Below are 23,944 nucleotides of genomic sequence, written 5' to 3'. Positions count from 1 at the left end.
CTATATAGGCTACTCTGTCAGTCACCATATATTTGTTGTGATTCACTCTGGCAAAGGGGATGTGTTTTTGCTCTGGCGATACAGGAACCACAAAAATTTTCTGAAAAACAAGGACAGATTTTAAACCATGGCACAAAAAAGAAGAAAAAAAAAAAAAAAGCTAGCTAGCTTACAGCATATCAACACTTAGCAAAGGGTGGTCATGATTGCCACCTCGTCCAATCAACGTATACTTTGCATTCGCTTAGAAAAGGGAGTCATTCTGTGAATGGCGTCTATGTCCAGAGAGCAGCCCCCTTTGGTTACTATGCAGCAGGGCAGCTGCTTGGCACGGGAACCATAGGACATTGGTCACTACAGTAGGGGCAACTACTACAGCGATTCTCTACTTCCACAGCGATCCCGCAGGTATAAAATATACATACATACATACTTGCATACTTACATTGTGCCAAGCAGGACCAATGTAACTATGCAATAAAAATTCCATACATGAGTTCAGATTTAAATCCGTGACAAAAAGATATAAGCTGGCCCATAGCAGAAATCAAAAAAAAAAAAAAAACTTGCTCAGGTACATAGGAAATATACAGGTGAGAGCGCGCTGGAGTGGTTAACGGCTTGCCGACCGCATAACATATATGTGTTATATATAGAGTGTCTCTCTGCCGCTATATAGGGGCCGGCACTTCCAGGTAGGGGGCGGGGGCCGGTGTCGTGGCTGTGCTGTGATTAGACACAGCACAAGCTGATCAGCGGGTGCCGGCCAGCAGATGTCCACTGGCACCCACTGATCGGTGAGGAAGGAGGCTGGATGGAGCTCTGCCCATGTAAACAATGCAGAGCTCCGTCCTGACAGGGGGAGGGGGGGGTGGTGAGTGATGGATTTTCAAATCCATCACATCCCTTAGTAAAAGCACCACACAAAGTAGACAAAAACACTGGTTAGGCACACACTTAACCCTTTGATCGCCCTAGATGTTTAAATCCTTCTCAGCCAGTGTCATTAGCATTTTTAGCACTGATCACTGTTTTAGTGTCACTGGTTCCCACAAAGTGTCAAAAAGGGTCAGTGTCAGAATGTCAGCCGCAATATCACAGTCACTGATCGCCGCAATTACTAGTATAAAAAATAAATAAAACATTTCAGCATTTGTTCCATAGTTTATAGAAGCCATAACTTTTGCGCAAACCAATCAATATACGCTTACTGGGATTGTTATTGAAGAAATTAGATTTTGTTTTTACTCGATATGTTTTATATCAGAAAGTACGATTTTTTTTTTCCTTTTCAAAATGGTCGGCATTTTTGTGTATATACAGTGCCTTGCAAAAGTATTCGGCCCCCTTGAACTTTGCGACCTTTTGCCACATTTCAGGCTTCAAACATAAAACTGAAAAATTGGGCGTGCAAAATTATTCAGCCCCTTTACTTTCAGTGCAGCAAACTCTCTCCTGAAGTTCAATGAGGATCTCTGAATGATCCAATGTTGACCTAAATGACTAATGATGATAAATAGAATCCACCTGTGTGTAATCAAGTCTCCGTATAAATGCACCTGCACTGTGATAGTCTCAGAGGTCCGTTTAAAGCGCAGAGAGCATCATGAAGAACAAGGAACACACCAGGCAGGTCCGAGATACTGTTGGAGAAGTTTAAAGCTGGATTTGGATACAAAAAGATTTCCCAAGCTTTAAACATCCCAAGGAGCACTGTGCAAGCGATAATATTGAAATGGAAGGAGTATCAGACCACTGCAAATCTACGAAGACCTGGCCGTCCCTCTAAACTTTCAGCTCATACAAGGAGAAGACTGATCAGAGATGCAGCCAAGAGGCCCATGATCACTCTGGATGAACTGCAGAGATCTACAGCTGAGGTGGGAGACTCTGTCCATAGGACAACAATCAGTCGTATACTGCACAAATCTGGCCTTTATGGAAGAGTGGCAAGAAGAAAGCCATTTCTTAAAGATATCCATAAAAAGTGTTGTTTAAAGTGTGCACAAGCCACCTGGGAGACACACCAAACATGTGGAAGAAGGTGCTCTGGTCAGATTAAACCAAAATCAAACTTTTTTGGCAACAATGCAAAAATGTTATGTTTGGCGTAAAAGCAACACAGCTCATCACCCTGAACACACCATCCTCACTGTCAAACATGGTGGTGGCAGCATCATGGTTTGGGCCTGCTGTTCTTCAGCAGGGACAGGGAAGATGGTTAAAATTGATGGGAAGATGGATGGAGCCAAATACAGGACCATTCTGGAAGAAAACCTGATGGAGTCTGCAAAAGACCTGAGACTGGGACGGAGATTTGTCTTCCAACAAGACAATGATCCAAAACATAAAGCAAAATCTACAATGGAATGGTTCACAAATAAACATATCCAGGTGTTAGAATGGCCAAGTCAAAGTCCAGACCTGAATCCAATCGAGAATCTGTGGAAAGAACTGAAAACTGCTGTTCACAAACGCTCTCCATCCCACCTCACTGAGCTCGAGCTGTTTTGCAAGGAGGAATGGGCAAAAATTTCAGTCTCTCGATGTGCAAAACTGATAGAGACATACCCCAAGCGACTTAAAGCTGTAATCGCAGCAAAAGGTGGCGCTACAAAGTATTAACTTAAGGGGGCTGAATAATTTTGCACGCCCAATTTTTCAGTTTTTTATTTGTTAAAAAAGTTTGAAATATCCAATAAATTTCGTTCCACTTCATGATTGTGTCCCACTTGTTGTTGATTCTTCACTAAAAATTACAGTTTTATATCTTTATGTTTGAAGCCTGAAATGTGGCAAAAGGTCGCAAAGTTCAAGGGGGCCTAATACTTTCACAAGGCACTGTAGCGCAAAAAATAAAAAATACAGCGGTGATCAGATACCACTAAAAGCTCTATTTGTGGGGAAAAAAAATTACAATTTTTTTTTGGGTACAACGTCACATGACCGCACAATAGTTAAAAGTAACGCAGTGGCGGATCGCAAAAAATGGCCTGGTCATGAAGGGGGTAGTAAAGCTGTGCTTTAGTATCAGTTCAAACACACGTCATACAAACAACAAAGGTGGTTGTCACATTACAACTCCCCCTCCCCCCTTCCCGAAGTAACATACCACTTCTACGTGGTAATGGGGCTTGCTACTATTCAGAGCAGCCAGGGAGTTCAAGAAGGGGAACATCGGTGGTTTCGAACTTGCCCAGCAGCTTATCAACAGCCGTACAGTTACATATCTTTCATAAACTGCTTTCCTTAGATGATTATCAATTTCCGGCCAGAACCTGAAAAAAAGAAGATAAACTGTGCATCAAAGTGGGGAAATCGAGGCAAAATTTACAAATTTCAAACGTAAGTCATTGCTAAACACAAAGTACAAAGACCAGAACATGCTTCTGTGATCAGAAGAGCAAACTTTCCCTTTGCAAGACCCAGTGGGGTGGATTTACTAAAAACAGGAGAATGCAAAATCTGGAAAAGCTCTGCATAGAAACCAATCAGCTTCCAGGTTTCTTTTCTTGTCAAAGCCTAATTTAACAGTTTGAAATTAAAAAGCGGATTGGCTGCCATGCACAGATGCACCAAATTTTGCACTCTCCAGTTTTAGTAAATCAACCCCAGTAATTCCAACTAGTAAAGTCATTCCGTGAACTGTTGGAGCTATTAAAAAAATTAAATAAAAAACATGTAACACTGCAAATAAGAACTCTTCTGGTTACCTTAGAAAGATTATATAGGTTTTGATCAGTTTTATTTCTTTGTTTTTATAGACAGATACCCACACAAACTTTACTTATTAGAAGGAAAAAGGAAAGAAGGAAAAAGGAAAGAGGGAAAAAGGAAAGAAGGAAAGAAGGAAAAAGGAAAGAAGGAAAAAGGAAAGAAGGAAAGAAGGAAAGAAGGAAAGAAGGAAAGAAGGAAAGAAGGAAAAAGGAAAGAAGGAAAGAAGGAAAAAGGAAAGAAGGAAAAAGGAAAGAAGGAAAAAGGAAAGAAGGAAAAAGGAAAGAAGGAAAAAGGAAAGAAGGAAAAAGGAAAGAAGGAAAGAAGGAAAGAAGGAAAGAAGGAAAGAAGGAAAGAAGGAAAGAAGGAAAGAAGGAAAAAGGAAAGAAGGAAAAAGGAAAGAAGGAAAAAGGAAAGAAGGAAAAAGGAAAGAAGGAAAAAGGAAGAAGGAAAAAGGAAAGAAGAAAGAAGAAAGAAGAAGAAAGAAGAAAGAAGAAGGGTTTTTATGACAGAAAAAACCCTATTGGTCTCTTGTCAAATGCTTCTCCCCGACTGTCAGCTGCAATGTGAGCTGAGCCACATGTGCTGTCCAGCGTAAATTATAATTTTTTTTTTTGTTCAGATTTAAGTTTTCTTGTATAGTAAAATGAGTTACAAACATAAGCGGCATTATAAAAAGTTCCAACGGTAATCAGTTACATTCATAACATTATCATGTTGAAGAGGAAAAGTATGCCTTCAACTGGTGTATTGTAGTTGAACTCTGTGAGAAAATCTCTAATATGCACAACCTTCCGACATTGAACCCGTCAATATTGTAAGCTTTCCAATTGTAACCATTTCTAGAGGGCAAAAATAGAGAAGTAGGAGAAGTAGGGAATGTATAGAGGAAGTGAGAGGAAGTGGGGAGGAAAGGGGGAAGAGAAAGGAAAAGAGGGGGGGGGGGAGGAGAAAGGAAAAAAATAAATAAAAAAAAAAGGAAAAAAAAGGGCAGGAGTCCCCTCACTTGGTGGGGGTCACCTCAACGAGGGCCTTCCCTTCCTCGAAGCAGATAAGCATGTTCCAAAAAGTGACCAAGTTTGTGTATAGGCTTCTCGTGTCCGCTGGAAGGTCCGAATCAGATCCTCCATTTTATTCAATTCCTCCACTTTTCTTAACCACATGCCACATGAGTGGTTCGCAGGACTTAGCCGCATTCAGAAGGTGACGGAGGATAGATTTTCTATAGGTCCTAGCAGGTATCGTAGACGCATGCAAAAGAAAAAGCTGGATCTTCAGGGACCCTGTAGTCCGTAAATTTTTGAACAATCGCTCGGACCTCCTTCCAGAAATCCCCCAACTTGGTACAGGACCAAAAAATGTAAACGCCAGCACAGCACAGACGTGGATGGAAAGAAATGATGCGGTAGTACAGGTGTGCAATACCATTGGGAAAGGATCTTAAAATTGGTTTCTTGTACTTTCGTGCTGATGGAGGATTTCAAGGCAAATCAAAAGAGGTTAGTCCGATTCCCATTTCACCAAGTAGGGGGGGTAGATAGTTATCGGTGGGGGTGACCAAAAGAGCATACAGAGTAGAAAGAACATGCGAAGGGTGTCGCTTTAAGAGCAGTACCTCCCAAGAGGTGCCAAGGTGCGACAAAAATTATCAGAAGCAGGGAGAGTCTAAAAAGTGGTGTGAAGCTCTCCAGAAGACGAGGCGGTTCAGTGTACATTTACAGCACCCCCTTTATTCCATGATCATATGAATTCTGTGCATACGCACAAGAGTGATGTCATTATGGACCGCCCATTCAAGTGGTTGAACAGAACGACCAAGGAAGGAAGACCATGGAAATCAGACTTGGGAGGACCATTCTTGAATATGCAACGTACTAACATCTTTCTATTCGCCTTGAAATCTACCATCAGCACGAAAGTACAAGAAAGCAATTTTAAGATCCTTTCCCGATGGTATCGCACACCCGTACTACTGCATAAGTTTGTTAATTTCCTTTGTATAACTTCTGCTAGCAGCACGTTCCTTTTCGGACTTCGGGCTACATTCACACCGGCAATTTAGGCCCGTGAGCATTGTAGTGGTAGGATTCTTCAGATCTTGCTGCGGCTTTGAGCGGCTAGATGCGGCTGCCAACATAGTTTACTATAATGACAGGTCACCGGCGGCCACAGAGGTTCGTGGCTCTCTGCATAATCAGCGATTACGTGCTGTGGTTTGCAAGTCTGAAAAAGAGGCTGATCTACCAGAACTTGCCATCTGCTGGTTTGCAAATGGTGAATAGGAATAAGCATATTTAATATATTTCATGTTTTAGAAATACCCTTTTTAAATATTTTGCAAATGAACATGCTAAGAAAATATGTAAAAGGACTAGGGATGCACGGATATATCAGCCACTGAAATAACCCCAGAAAAAATAAGGTTATCAGGGTTTTGCCGATGGAAAAAAAGGTTTTGATAATGGCAGGCTACGTCCCTCTGACTTCAATGCAAAAATGGCATCCTATTGACTTCAATGTAAAAACACTGTACACGTTAATTCAATTTACATTAAAAAAATAAATAAAATTAAGGAAAAAAAAACAAAACAGTCTTTTACGGTTCTCGGCCAAGTGCATCCTGAATTTTTGGTTTCAGTACCGGAATTTTCTTTATGGTGCACCACTATAAACAACACCTTTATTATGTGTTTTAGATAGGATTTCCATTCATCCTTACAGCCAAATCAAAATACTTTGAGAGCGTTTCTAAACAGGACTGCATCCTCTTTTGTGCAATAGTCTACTATCAGAACTACACCCTGTGTAATACTTCCAGAAGACTGCAATAATGTGAATATTTCCCTTTGGAAGGGCTGCCCAGCATAATTTCCAGAGCGGTGCCAGCATGTGTATAAATTGCTGTGTTCAGATGTGTGGGAATCGCTGGCCTACAGAAATTCAAGGTCAGGATTACGTTTCCAGTAACCAGATGATTTTACACAACAGGATTTCTGGCACTCTGTCTTTGCTAGGATATCAGGAAAAGAGAAAGCAGGTAGTACTCCAGTATTCCAGACTTTCAGATTTGGCTGGTTTGTACCTTAATATAGTAAAGACGGTACAGCATTACAAAACATTATGAAGATAAGATTACCTCTTGGGTTCACTAAACTCCTCCGTGGGGGTATAATCCATAACCGAGATATAGACAAACTTCTTGGCATCATCTATAACACTCAAAATGGCATCAATGTCTTCCGTCCTTCCCTTTGCAGAAAGTGGTGGAGGGGAGCTCTGGTAGAGGGGAAAGAAGTAAGGTCTTGTAAAGTGGAAATCCTTATAATGTACTTTCAGAGTAAATGAACATGGTATAGTATACTTTAAGAACTGGGTGGGAAAAGCCATAACCGCTCACTCTTTTCAGCCTTCATTTAGGGCTCTTGGGAAAGTCTACTTTGATGTCAGCATTCCTATTGTTCGCCTCTTCCAAAAAAAGCTAGTTGCCTGGCAATCCTGCAGATCCTCTGAGATTATTTCTTTTTTGAATTCACTGGGCCTGGCTGTAGATCTGAGCCCTGACTTCACTTGCTGTAGGCTTGTTCCAGGCCAGCGACTTGAAGAAATCTCATGTGCAATAAAAAACCTTCAAAAGCTGAACTCCAGGTATGATCTATATTGCACACACTTACATTGGTCCAGCTTGGCACAATGTAAGTATGTATATATGTTGCTGGGGAAGCGGACAATTCCTGTAGTAGTTGGTGCTACTACAGTGATCGCCACAGTCTTCTGGGTCCTGTGCCAAGGGCTTCCCCACTGACCACATTGCTTGCTCTGCCACCATTCACAGAACACCTTTTTTCAATGAATGCAAAGCCTTTTCTAACTGGACAAAGTGGAGATCATGTCGTCCCCACCCCTCCTCTCCATCCTGTTTAATCAGAATTCCTTGTAAAAAAAAAAAAAAAACAAACACACACACACACACACACACACACACACACACACACACACACACACACACACACACCTTATGTTTGGTAGTAGTGCTAAACAAGAAACCCCCAGTGGTCGGTGCACAGAGGCAAAGCTGAGCAGGACCTGGAAGTAGGGTTGCACCGATCCGACTTTTCTAGTCCCGATACCCTGGCTTTGTGTATCTGCCAATACCGATCCGAAACTACACACATACACAATATGCATGCGGCTGCAGTACAGAGCAAAGCCACTGCTTCCTGTGTATGGCTCCTCCATTCACAGGCGGAGTGCATACAGGAAGTAGCGGCTCCATGCAAGGACAGCTGGACCAGAACTCAGCAAAACCGATCGGCCCGTGGATCGGTTAATTTTACCGATCCAGCCATTTTGGCAGTATCGGCACAGATATCCGATCCTAATATCGGATCGGTGCATCTCTACCTGGACGATTACAGCTTTCACTGTAGGAGCGCTGACTACTATAGTGATGGAACACTGGAAAAGCTGACAAAGCTGGACCAAAGTAAAAATGCAATAAAGATCATATCTGGAGTCAGCTAGTCTATATTTATGAATCAATACTAATCCCTTAACTGCAAAAAGAAATGCTGAACGTTTGTGCTGTACACATAAATTCCTCTACGATTCCTGCCTGTCAGCTCCTCCCTGTTAGAAGCCCAATTTGTGGTCCTATTGTGGAGCTCAATTGCTACCTTTCCCCTCTGATGTAAGAATGCCTGAGCTCACAAGCCCCATTCCCCATACATTGCTACTGATTGCACAAAACAATGGCACATTAAAATACCTATAAAGAAACCGTAATGCATAGTGCAGAGCTGGAGGAAGAGATGGTGACATCCGACAACCCACTTTTTCCAGTGAAAGAGCTGTGGTTAGGGACCAAACTGCATCCTTCATTCTGTACCAGGCATGTAGTATGCAACTAAAACATACTACACCCTATATGGGACTGACTGACAACCCCAGCCTCTAGATTAGTCATTATACCAGTTGACTTGACAGGGGGGGGGGGGGGGGGGGAGAAAGGCCCTTAAAAAAAGGAAATGCCATGAAGACCGCAAGCTATCTGGAAATAAAGCTCTCCTAGAGCCGGTGGGGATGCCACCTCTAACACTTCCTTGACTGACTCACGCTAATAGATAGAGCAGTATGGCAGTATGGCAGTATGACTGATGGTTGAACTTACACGGGAAAACTTGTCAGATGCAAACAAAAGCCTGACAACACAGGCCCTAAAGGCCCGTACACAGGATACGAAAATCTGAAGTAAAATTTAGTCCGAACTAACGATCTGACGATTTTTGAGTTGTTAGTATACTGCTTTCGACAGCCAAAATTTATTGTACGTCAACACAATGTCCGATTTTTGTTTAATTAGTACAAAAAAATCTTATGAGCAAGACTACGCATGCTCAGAAACGAAAAAACACATACAAAAACAATTCAACACATGACATCACAGTTGAATTCTGTCATACGAGAATTTTCGTATGCAAGTAACCTCTTCACTTTCGATAGACTAGCATGCAACAAAAAACGGACGAAAGATCGTTCGATAATCTGAGCGTGTGTACGAGGCTTTAGCCTGCTCCATTATAGGATATGTAAACCTTTGGTCGCATTGGTAACAGACCCCTCCAGATGAATACAAAAGTCTGCCCAAGGTCATCCAAAATTACTGCTGCTGTAAGCACTTTTGTTTAGCACCTGGTGGACTTTTTTTAGTTTGTGATTTTTTTTCACTATGAAGATATGAACAGATTTTCATTTATATTTATTCTTATTTTTATGAACTTTTCCCACTTTGCACCTCCACTGTGTTTTTACACACACATTTAAGTTTTTTTGTATATAGAAATTGGTAATTTGTATTCTAGCATTTGTCACTTTATTGCATTTTTGCACATTACTTGAAATATAGTATAGGATTAGTACATTATTTTATTATTTGTATATGATACATTTATGTAACATTTCCAATTTTTTCTAAGCCAAGATTTTTTTTTTTTTTTTAAGAACCGTGTGCATTTCACTTCCTGGGGTCTTTCTTAAACCTTCACTGCCCCTGCCTGGTCATATGCCCACCAAAACTTATTTTCTAAACCCCCTATCCCCAGAATACAGTGAACTCTAAGGCCTTAATACTAGGTGTATTAGGAAGCAAAGCTGGGGCCAAGGAGGTAGAAAGGTCTAGAACATGGGTGTCCAACCTTTTGGCTGCTGTGGGCCACATTGAGTGTAGAGAAATTTTCTCGGGCCACATATAAAATATATACTATAGTTATGGTATACAAGTAATAAAATGCCGCCGCGCCCTTCCCGAGCTGCCACTCGCCCAGCACTAATTTAACAAAACTAGTGGATGATCTCCTCCAAGGCAGCCTCTCCCTAGTTCGCTTTGAAGCCGCCGTGGCCGTGCCTCCGACTCGACTTCCTTCCCAGCAAAAAAATTGTCAGGGGGCAGTGGGCCGCATTGCCTGCAGTTCTGGGCCGCATGCGGCCGCAGGTTGGACATGCCTGGTCTAGAACATGCCCACCACCCACAGGCAATGGCCCACCCCAACTACGAAGTCTTTAGTCTAAAAGGGTCACTACAAAAAGTCAGTAGCACACAATGAGAAACTAACATCTATACTGTCTGAATCCCATGACCAGTTCCTGCGAGTCTGGCAACCCTGGATAGCCTATTCTCATCCGTCACACTTTTAACCACTTTTCTGACATTAGGATAACCTCAGGCACATTGTCCTCTGGGACCACCCTCTTTTCTACTCTCACCTATTCTTTCTTGCTTTCTCTCTTTTTCTGGCATCTTCAACCTCCTCCTTTTCAAACGAGAAGGTCTTTCTAAAGCCTCGTACACACGCAACGATTGTTGGCCGTGAATTTTCGGCCAACGTCCAATCGGCCAATTGTCGGCTTGTTAGTATGATGATTCCGACAACCGACTGCGACTTTTCGGCCAAACAAAATCTGGTGTGCATGCTATAAAATTTTTGTTGGCAGTCACCACAACGGCCGATTTTTCGTCAGTCAGTACAGATTTCGGCAGACAAACATCAGATGAGCAAGACTGGGCATGCTCAGAGAAGAAAAAACACATGGAACGTTAACCAGCACATGACATCACTTCTGAAGTTGGTTGTTGTTGGCCGAGAAAATTTGTGTGAAGTCTAGAGCACATTTCAACCAACACAACAACACTGGACAAAAGCTTGGCCTTCTCTAGTTCTTTGGGGGATTTTTTTGTTACTATTGACAACTATGCTTCTGCCTTTGAGAACACCAGAACATTGCCTAATAAAGTGGTTCAGTTTGCTTATTGCAATAATTTGCCAACTTTCACTGCATTGTATTTTGGAACTGTTCCTCAAATTATGTTAAGGCCCGTACACACGTACCGATCGTCGGCATACAAACGTCGGTGGACGAAGGATCTGCCGATTGTACGCGTGTTAGTATGGTGCCTCCGACAGATGTCTGCGCACAATCCGCGGACAAAAGTCTTTCTTGCAAACATGAAAATATTTGTATGCCGACACCAGAACGGACGATTGTTCGCCTGTCAGTACACAATTCGGCCGACAGACCGCAGATTTGCAAGACTGGGCATGCTCAGAAAATAGAAAACACAGGGAAAGTTAACCATTACATGACATCACTTCTGCAGTCGGCGGACAAAATTCTTGTGCTGTCCTTGTGCTGTCTTTGCACTTTTCAGCAGACACCGACATCCCGGGGAGAAAAGAGGAACATTTGTAAGCAGACCATCGGTACGTGTGTACGGGGCTTTACATGCACAGATTTATTATCCGTCAGGGCTGGGCTCCTGCTACTTAAGGCGCAGTGCTCAGAAGCTGCTCAGCTGTTTAATTACCAGCCACTCATTACCACAATGACTCATCTGGTTACCATTAACCTACCTCATTAGTCCAGCCTACAGCCAGCTCCTTTGTGCTATTTAAGCAGCTTAGCTCATTTCCTCCTTGCCCTTGTGTGGTCTATGATCTCTAAGTGCTCCTGTGTATGCCATGGCAGATTCCTGTTCCTGATTTTTGCTCCTGACTATGCCGACTTCTGGTTTCCTGACCCCGACTCGTCTGAGAACCTGCTCTGGCATCCAAACCCTGGCTTAGTTTGTTATTTTTTTTCCATTTCATTAAAGATGTGATTTTAACTGTACTTGGTCTCAGTCTGGTTTTTGGTTCTTGACATTATCCTAGTCAGTCGGCTCTACATACTGTTATTTGTCTATAAAAACCTTTGCAAAAGAAGTATATAGCACAACAGGACGGTAATGCTTATTACACACGTTACAACACCAGACAGACCTTATATGAACCATATGGATCAAAACTTAAGCAAATTACTTGTAATTTGTAAGTAAAACTACATCACTTACAGAGAGATAGACACGAGTCTGTGTATTGTTCACAGTCATTTCCATAGGTGTGTCCTTATTATAGGTGGTGGAAAACTTGTCTGGCCATGGAGAAGGAATGGTAGCATTGGGTGTACCCAGTGTCCAGTAGATATCAAAAATTTTCTCCAAATCTTGGGCTAGACAGCTGCAGTTATAGACAGTCGATCCCAATTCCTTCACCTGAAACAGATCATCAAAATGCTTACCCTTTACAAATGAGGGCCATACACCACTGGAATGCATAAACGCTCAAATGCATGACACGTCTAACATTTAAGCGTGTAAGACAAACATAGGCACCCACATAAACTATCCAATCAGGCAGGGCCTCGCAATACAAATTTGATGTTTGATCTAAAGGAGATTGTAAAACTAGATTGTAATGTGTATGGGGAGCTTTAAAAGCCATTTACTGAATGGTTCCTATGCATTAAAGAACTTCCTAAAAGCTTTGCACTGGGCAATAAACCAGCAAATTTAACAAGAATTGGTCACTCCTACATATACTGTGACGAAGAAGAAAGATCTGAATACACTTGAGTTTGCAATAGAAAGACACTGAAGTTGATTTTTTTTTTAAATAGTAGAGGCTGTTCATTTAGCAAAGTGTATGTTGACCTTGCAAAGTGAGTGCTTGTAATTTCGGGGAAGCAGTGTTCCTTTGATTACCCAATTTTGTGCCCGATAATCTGGCATATTTAATTATCCTTGCATTTGATGTGATGCAGCTTCACCTTATTTACCATTATTGACTTTACCCACTTCTGGACTGGAAGGTTTTATCCCCTTCATGACCCGGCCATTTTTTGCAATACGGCACTGCGTTACTTTAACTGACAATTGCGCAGTCGTGTTGCTGTACCCAAATAAAATGGTCTTCTCTGGAATTCAGGCACTCACCTGGTCTTTTGCATTTTGTGATGTACATTTATAGCCGCGCAGTTGTTTGCTTTTTATGATGAAATTTGTCTATAGATTCAATTTTTGCATTTTTATAATGCTTTTTACTACGTCAATTCAATAAACTTATGTTTTTTTACACATTTGTATTAATTCTTGGATGGTTCCGTTGCCCTTATAGTCCCGCTACCTAGGGGAAACTTCTTTCTTGTACCATAATAGGGATGATGGCAACAGACATCCAGACACCTATGATTGAACAAACCTTTTCTCAAATAAAATTGATGTCCTTTTTTTCCCCCACAAATAGAGCTTTTTAGTGGTATTTGATCACCTCTGCGATTTTTATTTTTTTGCGCTATAAACAAAAAAAGCGCGACAATTCTGAAAAACAGTATTTTTCACTTTCCGTTACACGACTTTCCCAATAAAAAAAATAAATAAAAAAAAATCAAATTTTTATCATTTTAGGCCAATTTGTATTCTGCTACATATTTTTGTTAAAAGAAAATACCAATAAGTGGATATTGATTGGTTTGCGAAAAAGTTAACGCATCTACAAACTAGGGGAAAGATTGTCATTTTTATTTATTATTTTTTTTTACTAGCTGGCAGCGATTAGCAATTTTTAGCGGGACTGCAACATTGAGGCAGACAGATCGTACACCTGAAAATTTTGACACTTTTGGGGGGGGGACCAGTGACATTACTACAGTAAACAGTGCTAAAAATATGCACCGTTACTGACACTGGCAGGGAAGGGTTTAACACCAGGGGCGATCAAAAGGTTAAAAAGGTGTTCTTAGGGGGCTGTGTGGGGTATGGGCTTGCTGCGTGAACAGAGACCTGTGTTCCTAAATAAGGGGAACACCGGATCCCTGTGTCTATTACTGACAGAACAGCGGTCTACCATGTTTACAATGGCAGACAGTTGTCCTGTCTCCACAAGGAGCGATCGTGGACTTTGACCGCGCGGCAAGTGGTTAAATGTAAAATTCACTTTGCTAGGTGTACAGCCTCTACACCAGGGGTCTTCAAACTACGGCCCTCCAGTTCAGAAACTACGATTCCCATCATGCCTAGTCATATCTGTGAATGTCAGAGTTTTACAATGCCTCATGGGACATGTAGTCCCGAAACAGCTGGAGGGCCGTAGTTTGAGGATCCCTGCTCTACACCCTTTAGTAATCAACTCCATGGCATCTTACTTGCGTTAATGATCTCCAGTCCATGTTGGCACTGCCAATATACAAGTGCTTGCCATCCACCACCCAGAATTTTGTGTGCAGTACACCATCCGTCAGATGGGGCAGGTCAACAATCATAACCTCAGCTCCTAGGAGAGAAAAATTAAAAATAGTTACAATAAAGAAATCAGTAAGCTAAAAAGGAAAGAAAATGCTCTGAGTATACAGACACCTGCTGCTAAGAAGATACATTATCCTCCTCCCTCATCTGCAGCAACTAGGCTGTAATAAAACCCTAAATGTACCTATACTAGTGATTATGGGCATCATAAAAACTAGTTACAAACAAAAAAAAAAAAAAAAAAGAAGATCTCCCACAATTTTGCAAAAATATGCCCCATGTCCCGCTATTGGACATAACCTTATGAGGGTGGAGCCTGATTGGGATGAGGTCTTCACAGTTGAGAGGCCTCTGTGTACATATTAGCTGGATGTGGTGTTACTGGAAGAATTCCTTTTTTTTCACTGGAGTCACTTTTATATTGCAAGTGTTAACCATCGAGTCCATTTACTAAAATGCTCAGTGAGCACTATGAAGCTTTTTTTTTCCATGTGGTTACATATGTGAGCAAATTCAAGATGGGCTGGAGATGATCAGAGAGGAGAACAGACCTCTGCATTAACCCCTGGAGGGGGAACAAGCCATGCTGACCTCATTTTCATTGGAGAGGTCTTACCATTAGGATGAACAGACTGAAATGTCAGTGGGTGAAGTGTTTTGCACCTCACAACGTGATATTTGGAAAGATCACCATTGTATTCACTTTAAATAAGACTTGATTACTTGTGTATATTATGTTATCTCACTGTTGTGTGTACACTAGGAATACTATTCAGTCACTATACATTATATAGAATATAAAGGTAGGCACTACTCCTTTTCCTAGTGCAGTAGGTTTAATAAAAACCCAATGACATTCTATAATGGGGTTATTTAAGGCTCCAGTAAAATGGCGGCGGCGAGGCTTCCTGTTGACGCACTATGTGCGAAAGGCATTGAGACTGCGCCGCAGCTTGTCATTTCCGGGTATTGTCGGACGTCATTTCCAGCCATTTGGAGCGCACGCTCGCTCGATTGCGAGCAGCGCGATACACAGGAGGCTGTAAATGCTGGTGCTGCTTAAAGCATCTTATACATGTGAGTGTGCAATTGGTACATTTTCTATTTCTTGATTTTTAATAAACCTACTGCACTAGGAGAATAGGTTATTGTTCTTGTGGCATTTCTTAGCTGTAAGAAGACATCTGGGATGGAGCCTCGATGACTGGATTTATTCCACCCTTACACCTTTATCCATCTGAAAAGCGATTTAAAGTGGTTGTAACCCCAAAAAGAAAAAGAAAAGCGCTTCTGTTCCTGTGTCCCCCTACATGTGCTGACCATAGTAATCATGGCTGCTGATCCAGGATACCGTGGTCAGTTTACGTGCCTCCGTCAGCCCGCTCTCTGATTCTCTACTGTCAGTTCCTAGTCTGTGTGTGAGAGCCAATCTCCAAACCGGCCCCTTCCCTCTTGCTGCTATTCCCTGTTGCTGAAAAGTCAGATTTCTAAATAACTGGCATGCCCTCTGTTGTATTAAGTAGTTCTTTCATAGCACTGCTGTGCAATCTTGTGATCTACCCCTGCTAGCTAGCTGATGTCACAGGGGAATTTCAGCCCCTCCCACTACACTCCTTAGATCGGGGAAGAAGAGCACACGGAGGTCACGTGACCACACAGCGGCATTATGAAAGAAGGTATTAAGGATTATAGTTAAAAAAAAAAAAACTGACACACTACTTTAGACCTTACTACAACAGAGGGTATGCCAGTTTTTTTAGAAATCTGACTTTACAACCACTTCAAGGTCTTAAATGACCCTATATGGTTGGGGAGTGCGCATTTTTTCTGCACGTGGTGGAACACTTTTTGGAATTTGACTGAAAGCTTACCTCAAGATCATTTTAGAACACCGTGTTTTGGGACTTTTTATTACTATAGATTAGAAGTGGAGCACACAACACACATTATAAACACACATATAATTGTTGAATATGTACTATTAGATATGTGGAAATGTATAGATATAATTGAATCACCATCACCTGGGTTTATGAATACAACATTATTTTTCTTTATTATTAGCTTGTAGGAATGAACAAAATTGTAGGATAAAGGAGTAAAAGCCGATCTTGATTATTTTAGTGGGTTTCACACTAAAGGGGCAGCTGCACTTTATTTGTTGGAGCCTTTTTTAGCACGATTTTTATTACTATACATTTTAATACCTTTTATTGTCACTAATTCACTTATAATTTACACATACTGGACTTTGATGTGAAGGTAGGGTCCTTTCACACGGTCCGCCTCCGTAGGTGGATCCGTGCTGCTCAGCAGGGGATCAATACACAGATCCCCGCTGAGCAGGAAGGCGACAGCTCCCTCTCCACTCTGAGCGGAGAGGGAGGTGTCAAAGCCCCATGCATCTCTATGGGGGAATCGGATGAGAGCGGACCGCCTGTCCGCTCTCATCCGATCCGATCGACGGATGGAAAAAAGGGTTTCCATCCGTCCAGATTTCTCGGACAGGATCGGATGCGGATGGGCGTGGGTGTCAGCGGACATGTCTCCGCTGACATGCGCTGCCCCATAGGGATGCATGGAGCATCCGATCAGATTCGCCTAAAAAAACTGACAGGCGGATCTGATCGGAGCGGTCGTGTGAAAGGACCCCAAGATTGGATTTTGTTAAATGTCATCTGTTATTTTTGAGGCAGTGTAGAGATGCGCCACCATACCCTCTAGTAGGGGTATTTGCCAAGTGCAATCCATGAAAATAAAAAAGTATTTAGGATATGCAGCATGCAGTAGGTGCACCCAATGGGACTTACAGCAGGAGGAACTTTCCAACATAGTTTAAATAATGTCAATGTTTGGGGCTGTGCGCCAAAACGTTGCCATCAATTAAACTATGTTGGAATATTCCTCATGCTGCAAGCCCAGTTCAGTGCACCTACTGCATATCAGTTTTTTAGGATCTAGATATTTAGAGAGTGGGTATCACTGCACTGGTGTATTATGGGTTTTATTTAGGTGTAGTGAGATCACCTGTTTAGTGCTATATTGCTGCCTGAAGTTGTTGCGTTTGATTGTGCAGATTGATTTTTGCTAGCATAAAAGTGTTCACTATTATCCATAATTACATTACAGGAGTAAAATGGGCACAATGTAAACTTTTCAGAGAGCCAGGTGGGTTTAGAGACTAAAAGTTGAACTCCCAACCTTTTTTGGGGGGCTAAAGGAAAAAAAAAAAAGTGTCTAAGGTTTTCACTACATCTGTGGCCTTATTGAAGAAATTCACCTTAATTTCCCACTCTAGAGCAATCCGTTGAAGGAAAAGGTTAATAGCCTTAGGCAGATGCTAAATATATACATAGGTGCTATGAATTTATTTATTTGGACAAAAAGCAGACTGGTAGTGTCCCAATGGGGCATCTCAGTGATAAGTGGGCTGCTCTAGTCTACAAAAGACTGAGCCAGTAACCAGACTATAAAAGTAGTATTGGAGTCAGAATTTTAAAGCAACACACCAAAGTATTCGAGTCCAGACTAATACTTAGGTGTGCTACTTCAAATTGTGCCTCCTAGGCCAGCTATAGACTGTCCAAATCTTGGCCAGTTCAGTAGGAACCGCCCGAGATTCGAACCCTGTGTAAACAGGCTGAATGTACCAAGTTCGTCGATCCATCAACTTGGGTACAACCAGCCTGCCGGATTCACTTCCAATTATCGCTAGCAGATGCTATAGCCGCAAGCAATATTCACGGGCTTCTCCCGCCTCTCCGCCGGGAGCAGACAATGGCTCGGCAGAAGGGATTCCCCTGTTGGCACTGTCTGTGTTGATAGAGAAATGATGCAAATTTCTTTCCTGCAACCCGTGGTTACAGGAAAGAAATTTGCACCATTGCCTGCCTTATATTTTGGTGTGGCACCTAGATTTTCAGACTCAAATACTTGAAGCAATTGATAAGAGGACAGAACGAAACCCACAAAAATAAATAATCAATACATCAATCAAGAATAAACCATCAAGACACCTTCTTGTAACAAGCATAACAAAGGAGTCAGATTTCCCCTCAATTTATGAAGATTTCCTCTGAAATCCTGTTGTGACACTGGGAAGGCTCCCCAAATATAGATGTAGACTAAAGGATAAGCTTGAGTTTTGTCCGAACCCTGCAATTAGCTGTCATTGCTAGGCCAATGGACTTTGGGGGAAGATTACCTGACCCCAGCTTTACGTATACAAAAGGGGCAGGAACGGTTGGGACAGTGGCGGCCGGTGTGTTTGGGGCGCAGGGGCGTCGCCCCCCCATCCATGCCCCTAATCTGCATGCAGGGCGTCGGACACATGGAGCTTAATGGGGATTTTTTTTTTTTTTTACATCACCTGATTAGAGCCAGAGGCTCTAAGAGGGCAATGCAAAGGGTGGGCTCGGGGCGCAGAGCAGTGCATCCCGAGCCCACCCATTGTGTGACAATAGCGAATGAAAATTCGCTATTGCCACACCGATCCTCCTCCTGGCCAATCAGGAAGCACGTCCGATACGCGCTTCCTGATTGGCTGCAAGGTAAACCTCATGCCATTGGCTGAGGAGGAGGCGGGAGGACTGCAGGAGACGCGCCGGGGGACAGAGTGAGTAGAAGCCGCCGCCGCGACTGAAGAGAAGCCACCGCCAGGTAAGTGCATTGGTCTCGGGGGGGGGGGGGGGGGGGAGCGCACTCTGCATTGATTGGGGGGCAACACTGTGGCACTCTGCATTGATTGGGGGGCAACACTGTGGCACTCTGCATTGATTGGGGGGCAACACTGTGGCACTCATTTTTCTGTCCCCAAAAATTTTGGGCACCAGCCGCCACTGGGTTGTGACATCATTGAACCAATATGTCCTTATTAGGTCAATGACATGGATAGCTAACGTCTTGGTTTGGATCAATCCCAAAGCTCATCACTAATGTTGATAGGAAAAACAAAAGACAGAAAAACAAAACTTCTAGCATTTTCCCCCACTCGTGCTGGGTTTTCTACAATACCTTCCATAATTGCGAGAAAAGTAGAGATGAACTGTGCCTTTACAGTAGATCAGATTTTTTAACACCTGCAATGTGTTATGTAACCAAGGAGTAATGAAGCCAATTCAGAAAGGATGAGGTCTTACCACTTTCTTTTAGAGCGTCAATGTCAGCAGATGCCTTGGCGGATTTGGGGGGATTGACTGCCACTCTCAAGGCAATACCTCGCTGCTTCAGTTTCAAAAGCTCTTGCAGGATTAATTCCCCCTGATAAACAGAAGTAGATTGTTTTCGGTAAAGACAGCAATAGGTAAATGACCACATTTTCTATGTAAGGGACCCTCAGGACTGGGACCAATTTAGCAATTCTGTACCAGGAAACAGTCTTAAATGGCCGATGCCTAATGCAGAGCTAAAGCAAAGTTATTCATAGATGGTAATTCGCAGTCAGACCTGCAAACAATCTTTGAATCCTTCAACGTGCAATGTTCACTTATAGCAGGGAAGACAAAAATCAGGCACTTCCAATGCCAGTGTCACCTCTAGACATAAGGGTTTAGTTCAGGCATGTCCAACCTGCTGCCCGGGGGCCACATGCGGCCCACTGCCGACAATTTTTTTTTTTCTGGGGAGGAAGGAAGTCGAGTCGGGGGCACGACCACAGAGGCAGCCTTGGATGGGATCATCCACTAGTTGTGTTAAATTAGTGCTGGAGGGGGGGGGGTGGGCGCGGCAGCACAGGAAGGGCGCAGCAGCGTTTTATTACTTATATACCTTAACTATAGTATATATTTTATATGCGGCCCGAGACAATTTCTCTATGCTCAATGTGGCCCAGAGAAGCCAAAAGGTTGGACACCCATGGTTTAGATGGTCAACATAGGCCTTGGGTACCTTAAAACGGATCTCGAAAACTGAACGTTTTTGTAAACCTAAATTTGTCCAGCTTGGCTCAATGCAAGTATACAGCTATCTGGAGAGCCACTGGAGAAGATGAAAATCACTGCAGTAGGCCACGCTACTTACAGCTTAAAGCCCCGTACACGCGATCAGATTATGGAATGATCTGTCATCCGTTTTTTGTGGCATGCTAGTCTGATGTGGAAAGTGAAGGTTATTTTCCTACAAATTTTCCCGTACAACAGAATTCTACTTCAGAAGTGATGTCATGTGTTGGATTGCTTTGTATGTGTTCTTTCGTCTGAGCATGCCTAGTCTTGCTCTCAAGATTTTTTTCCGTCGAAAACTGTACTAATGAGACGAAAATCGGACATTGTGTTGACGGACGATAAAAATGTTATAGTCTGCACATTAGGATTTTTTCCGAGTCTGAGTTGGCTGTCGAAAGCACCATACTAACAATCCGAAAATCAGCAGATCGGTCGTCGGACGAAATTTCCCTACAGATTTTCTTATGTGTACGGCCTTTAATCAGCAGCGCCAAGCAAGAACCCCCCCCCATGTTCAGCGTGCAGGGGGGAGGCCACTAAGCAGCAACCAGAAGATGATGGCTGTCACTATAGGTTGCCCTCTGGCTATCAGATATGGATACTTACAGTGGATATAATAAGGCTACACACCCCTGGTAAAATGTCAGATTTCTGTGATGTAAAAAAAATTAGACCAAGATAAAATAATTTTAGAACTTTTTCCACCTTTAAAGTGACCTATAAACTGTACAACTCAGTTGAAAAACAAAAACAGATCTTTTAAAGGGGAGGTAAAAATAAAATAGTTTGGTTGCAGAAGTGTGCACACCCTCTTATAACTGGGGATGAAGCGGTGTGCAGAGTTAAGCAATCACATTCAAACTGGTGTTAAATAGGAGTCAGTACACACCTGCCATCATTTAAAGTGTCTGATTAACCCGAAAAAAGTTTGACTGTTCTAGTAGGTCTTTCCTGACATTTTCTTAGTTGCAATCCTACGGCAAAAAGCCATGGTCTGCAGAGAGCTTCCAAAGCATCAGAGGGTTCTCATTGTTAATATTGTTAAAAGGTATCAGTCAGGAGAAGGGTCCAAAATAATTTTCAAGGCATTAGATATACAATGGAACACATTGAAGACAGTCATCAAGTGGAGAAAACTTGGCACAACTGACATCTCCCGTATTCTTCATATATCTGGGCTATGGGGTAGAATGGCAAGACTGAAGCCTTTTAAGAAAAATATCCAAGCCATGAATTTTGCAAAAACACATCTGAAGTCCCCAAAAAGCATGTGGGAAAATGTGTTATGGTCTGATGAAACCAAGGTTGAACTTTTTGGCCATAATTCCAAAAGATATGTTTGGTGCAAAAACAACACTGCACATCACCAAAACACCACCATACCCACTGTGAAGCATGGTGGTGGCAGCATCATATGCTTTTGGGGCTGTTTTTCTTCAGTTGGAACAGGGGCCTTAGTCAAGGTAGAGGGAATTATGAACAGTTCCAAATACCAGTCAGTATTGGTAAAAATATTCAGGCTTCTGCTAGAAAGCTGAAGAGGAACTTCATCTTTCAGCAGGAAAAACATCCAAATTAACAAAGCAATGGCTTCACCAGAAGAACATTAAAGTTTTAGAATGGCCCATTCAGAGCCCAGACCTGAATCTGATTGAAAATCTGTGGGGTGAACTGAAGAGGGCTGTGCACAGAAGATGCCCTCGCAATCTGACATATTTGGAGTGTTTTTGCAAAGAAGAGTAGGCAGATATTGCCAAGTCAAAATGTGCCATGCTGATAGACTCATACCCAAAAAGACTGAGTGCTGTAATAAAATCAAACAGTGCTTCAACAAAGTATTAGTTAGTTAAAGGGTGTGCACATCTATGCAACCATATTTTAGTTTTTTTATTTTTACTTCCCTCCACTAAAAGATTTCAGTTTGTTGTTTAACTGAGATGTACAGTTTAAAGGGTCACATTAAAGGTGGAAAAATAGATTTTTGTAAAATCTTACCGTAAAATACTTTTCTCTTAAAGAGGAAGTAAAGTCCAAAAAAAAAAAAAATCTGAGAAAAAAAAAAGCCCTGTAAAGAGAAAGGCATAATGAGCTAGTATGCATCGCATACTAGCTCATTATGTAGTACTTACCTTAAAACGAAGCCCCCGCCGTGCCGCCACCTCAGCGACAGGACGGCGACATGTCCTGCCGTCCCGCTTCCGGGTTCGCGTCCTTCAGCCATCCGATTGGCCGGAGGCGCGATTACATCACTCCCGCGCATGCGCGCGGGAGCCGCTGTTCACGGCACTGAGCTCTGAAGGAACGGCACGGGTGGCCGTTCCCTCAGAGCGCCTGCGCCGATGACGTCATCGGCAGTTTGCGCTGTAAATATCTCCTAAACGGTGCAAGTTTGGGAGATATTTATAGCACCTATAGGTAAGCCTTAATATAGGCTTACCTATAGGTAAAAGTTATACAAGAGGGTTTACAACCTCTTTAAGCTCATTGACAGACGCAGTCCTCTTGATTAATATCAAATCGGGTTATACTGCCCTCTACAGGAGTAGGACACTAGGCAGAAGGAAAACGTTCTGGCCACACCTTAGGGGCAGTCCCAGAGGGTATATCCTCTCTCTCCCTGCTACAGGATGTCAGTTATGTCACAAAGCAGTGTCAGAGAATTTAACCCAACCCAACTCAAAAGTAGAGGGACGGGTACTGCGTCTGTCAATGAGCTTAAGAGAAAAGGATTTTACGGTAAGATTTTACAAAAATCCATTTTTCTCTGTCGCTCATTGACAGACGCAGCCCTCTTGATTAATATCAAATCGGGACGTCCCAAAGCAGTGCCACAAATGAGGGGTGGGATAACAAATCAAAATTTAAATCCAGAAGGCCCAACCGGTGCCGACTAGAAGTCTTAAAGGCTCATCAAACCAAAGGATGAGACTCAACTGAAAACCTAACAGAAAAAAACCCTCGAGGTAGACCAACGGTCTCCTCAAATTGCGGCCTGCAAAACCTTGCGGCCAAAAGAGGCATCCGACGATGCCATCACATCAACTTTATAAAATTTTGTAAAGGTATGAACCGACGACCAGGTAGCCGCCTTGCAAACCTGGACCACTGACGCCTGATGGCAGAAGGCCCAGGAAGCACTAAGCGCCCGAGTGGAGTGCGCCTTAACAGGGAACGGAGGATTCCGACCCTTAATAGAATAAGCCTGTACCACCGTCTGTCTGATCCATCTGGAGATAGTCACGGCAGATGCAGGCAACCCCTTTTTGGGGCCATCCGTGATCACAAAAAGTGAATCCGTCTTACGAAACGAGTCCGTAGTTTTCAAGTATACCCTGATTGCCCGAACCACATCCAAGGAATGTAACGCAAACTCCCGAGGATGACGGGGCTTAGGACACAAGGAAGGCAATACAATGTCCTCATTCAGATGAAACTCTGAAACCACTTTAGGAAGGAAGGATGGATTCGGACGAAGAACCACCTTATCCCTATGAACCACCAGATATGGGGAACGACAAGATAATGCGGCCAGTTCTGACACCCTGCGTGCAGAAGTAATGGCCACCAAGAAGGCCACCTTCTGGGATAACGTAAGCAAGGGAATCTCCCTGATATTTTCAAAGGGAGGTTTCTGAAGAACCGACAACACTAAATTAAGATCCCAGGGTGGTAAGGG

The 23,944-nt window shown here is 42.7% G+C and overlaps 1 protein-coding gene across 1 annotated transcript in view; it reads right to left on the bottom strand.

The window, feature by feature from the left end:
• The window catches only part of PLD3 (phospholipase D family member 3), a 49,213-nt gene that overhangs the window by 11,384 nt on the left and 13,885 nt on the right, over positions 1–23,944 (bottom strand). Inside the window, exons 4-9 of the mRNA XM_082263517.1 lie at positions 19,465–19,585; positions 14,227–14,354; positions 12,098–12,298; positions 6,851–6,990; positions 3,113–3,278; positions 1–100 (exon numbers count right to left, since the gene is read on the bottom strand). Coding sequence (XP_082119643.1) covers positions 1–100; positions 3,113–3,278; positions 6,851–6,990; positions 12,098–12,298; positions 14,227–14,354; positions 19,465–19,585 — 856 coding nt within the window. The remainder of the gene's footprint in view (positions 101–3,112; positions 3,279–6,850; positions 6,991–12,097; positions 12,299–14,226; positions 14,355–19,464; positions 19,586–23,944) is intronic.

The sequence above is a fragment of the Pelophylax lessonae genome (assembly GCF_965119305.1).
Source record: "Pelophylax lessonae genome assembly, chromosome: 7".
Taxonomy (NCBI): Eukaryota; Metazoa; Chordata; class Amphibia; order Anura; family Ranidae; genus Pelophylax; species Pelophylax lessonae.
Note: the sequence above shows the minus strand (reverse complement) of the source record. Positions and strands in the feature narration are given on the sequence as shown.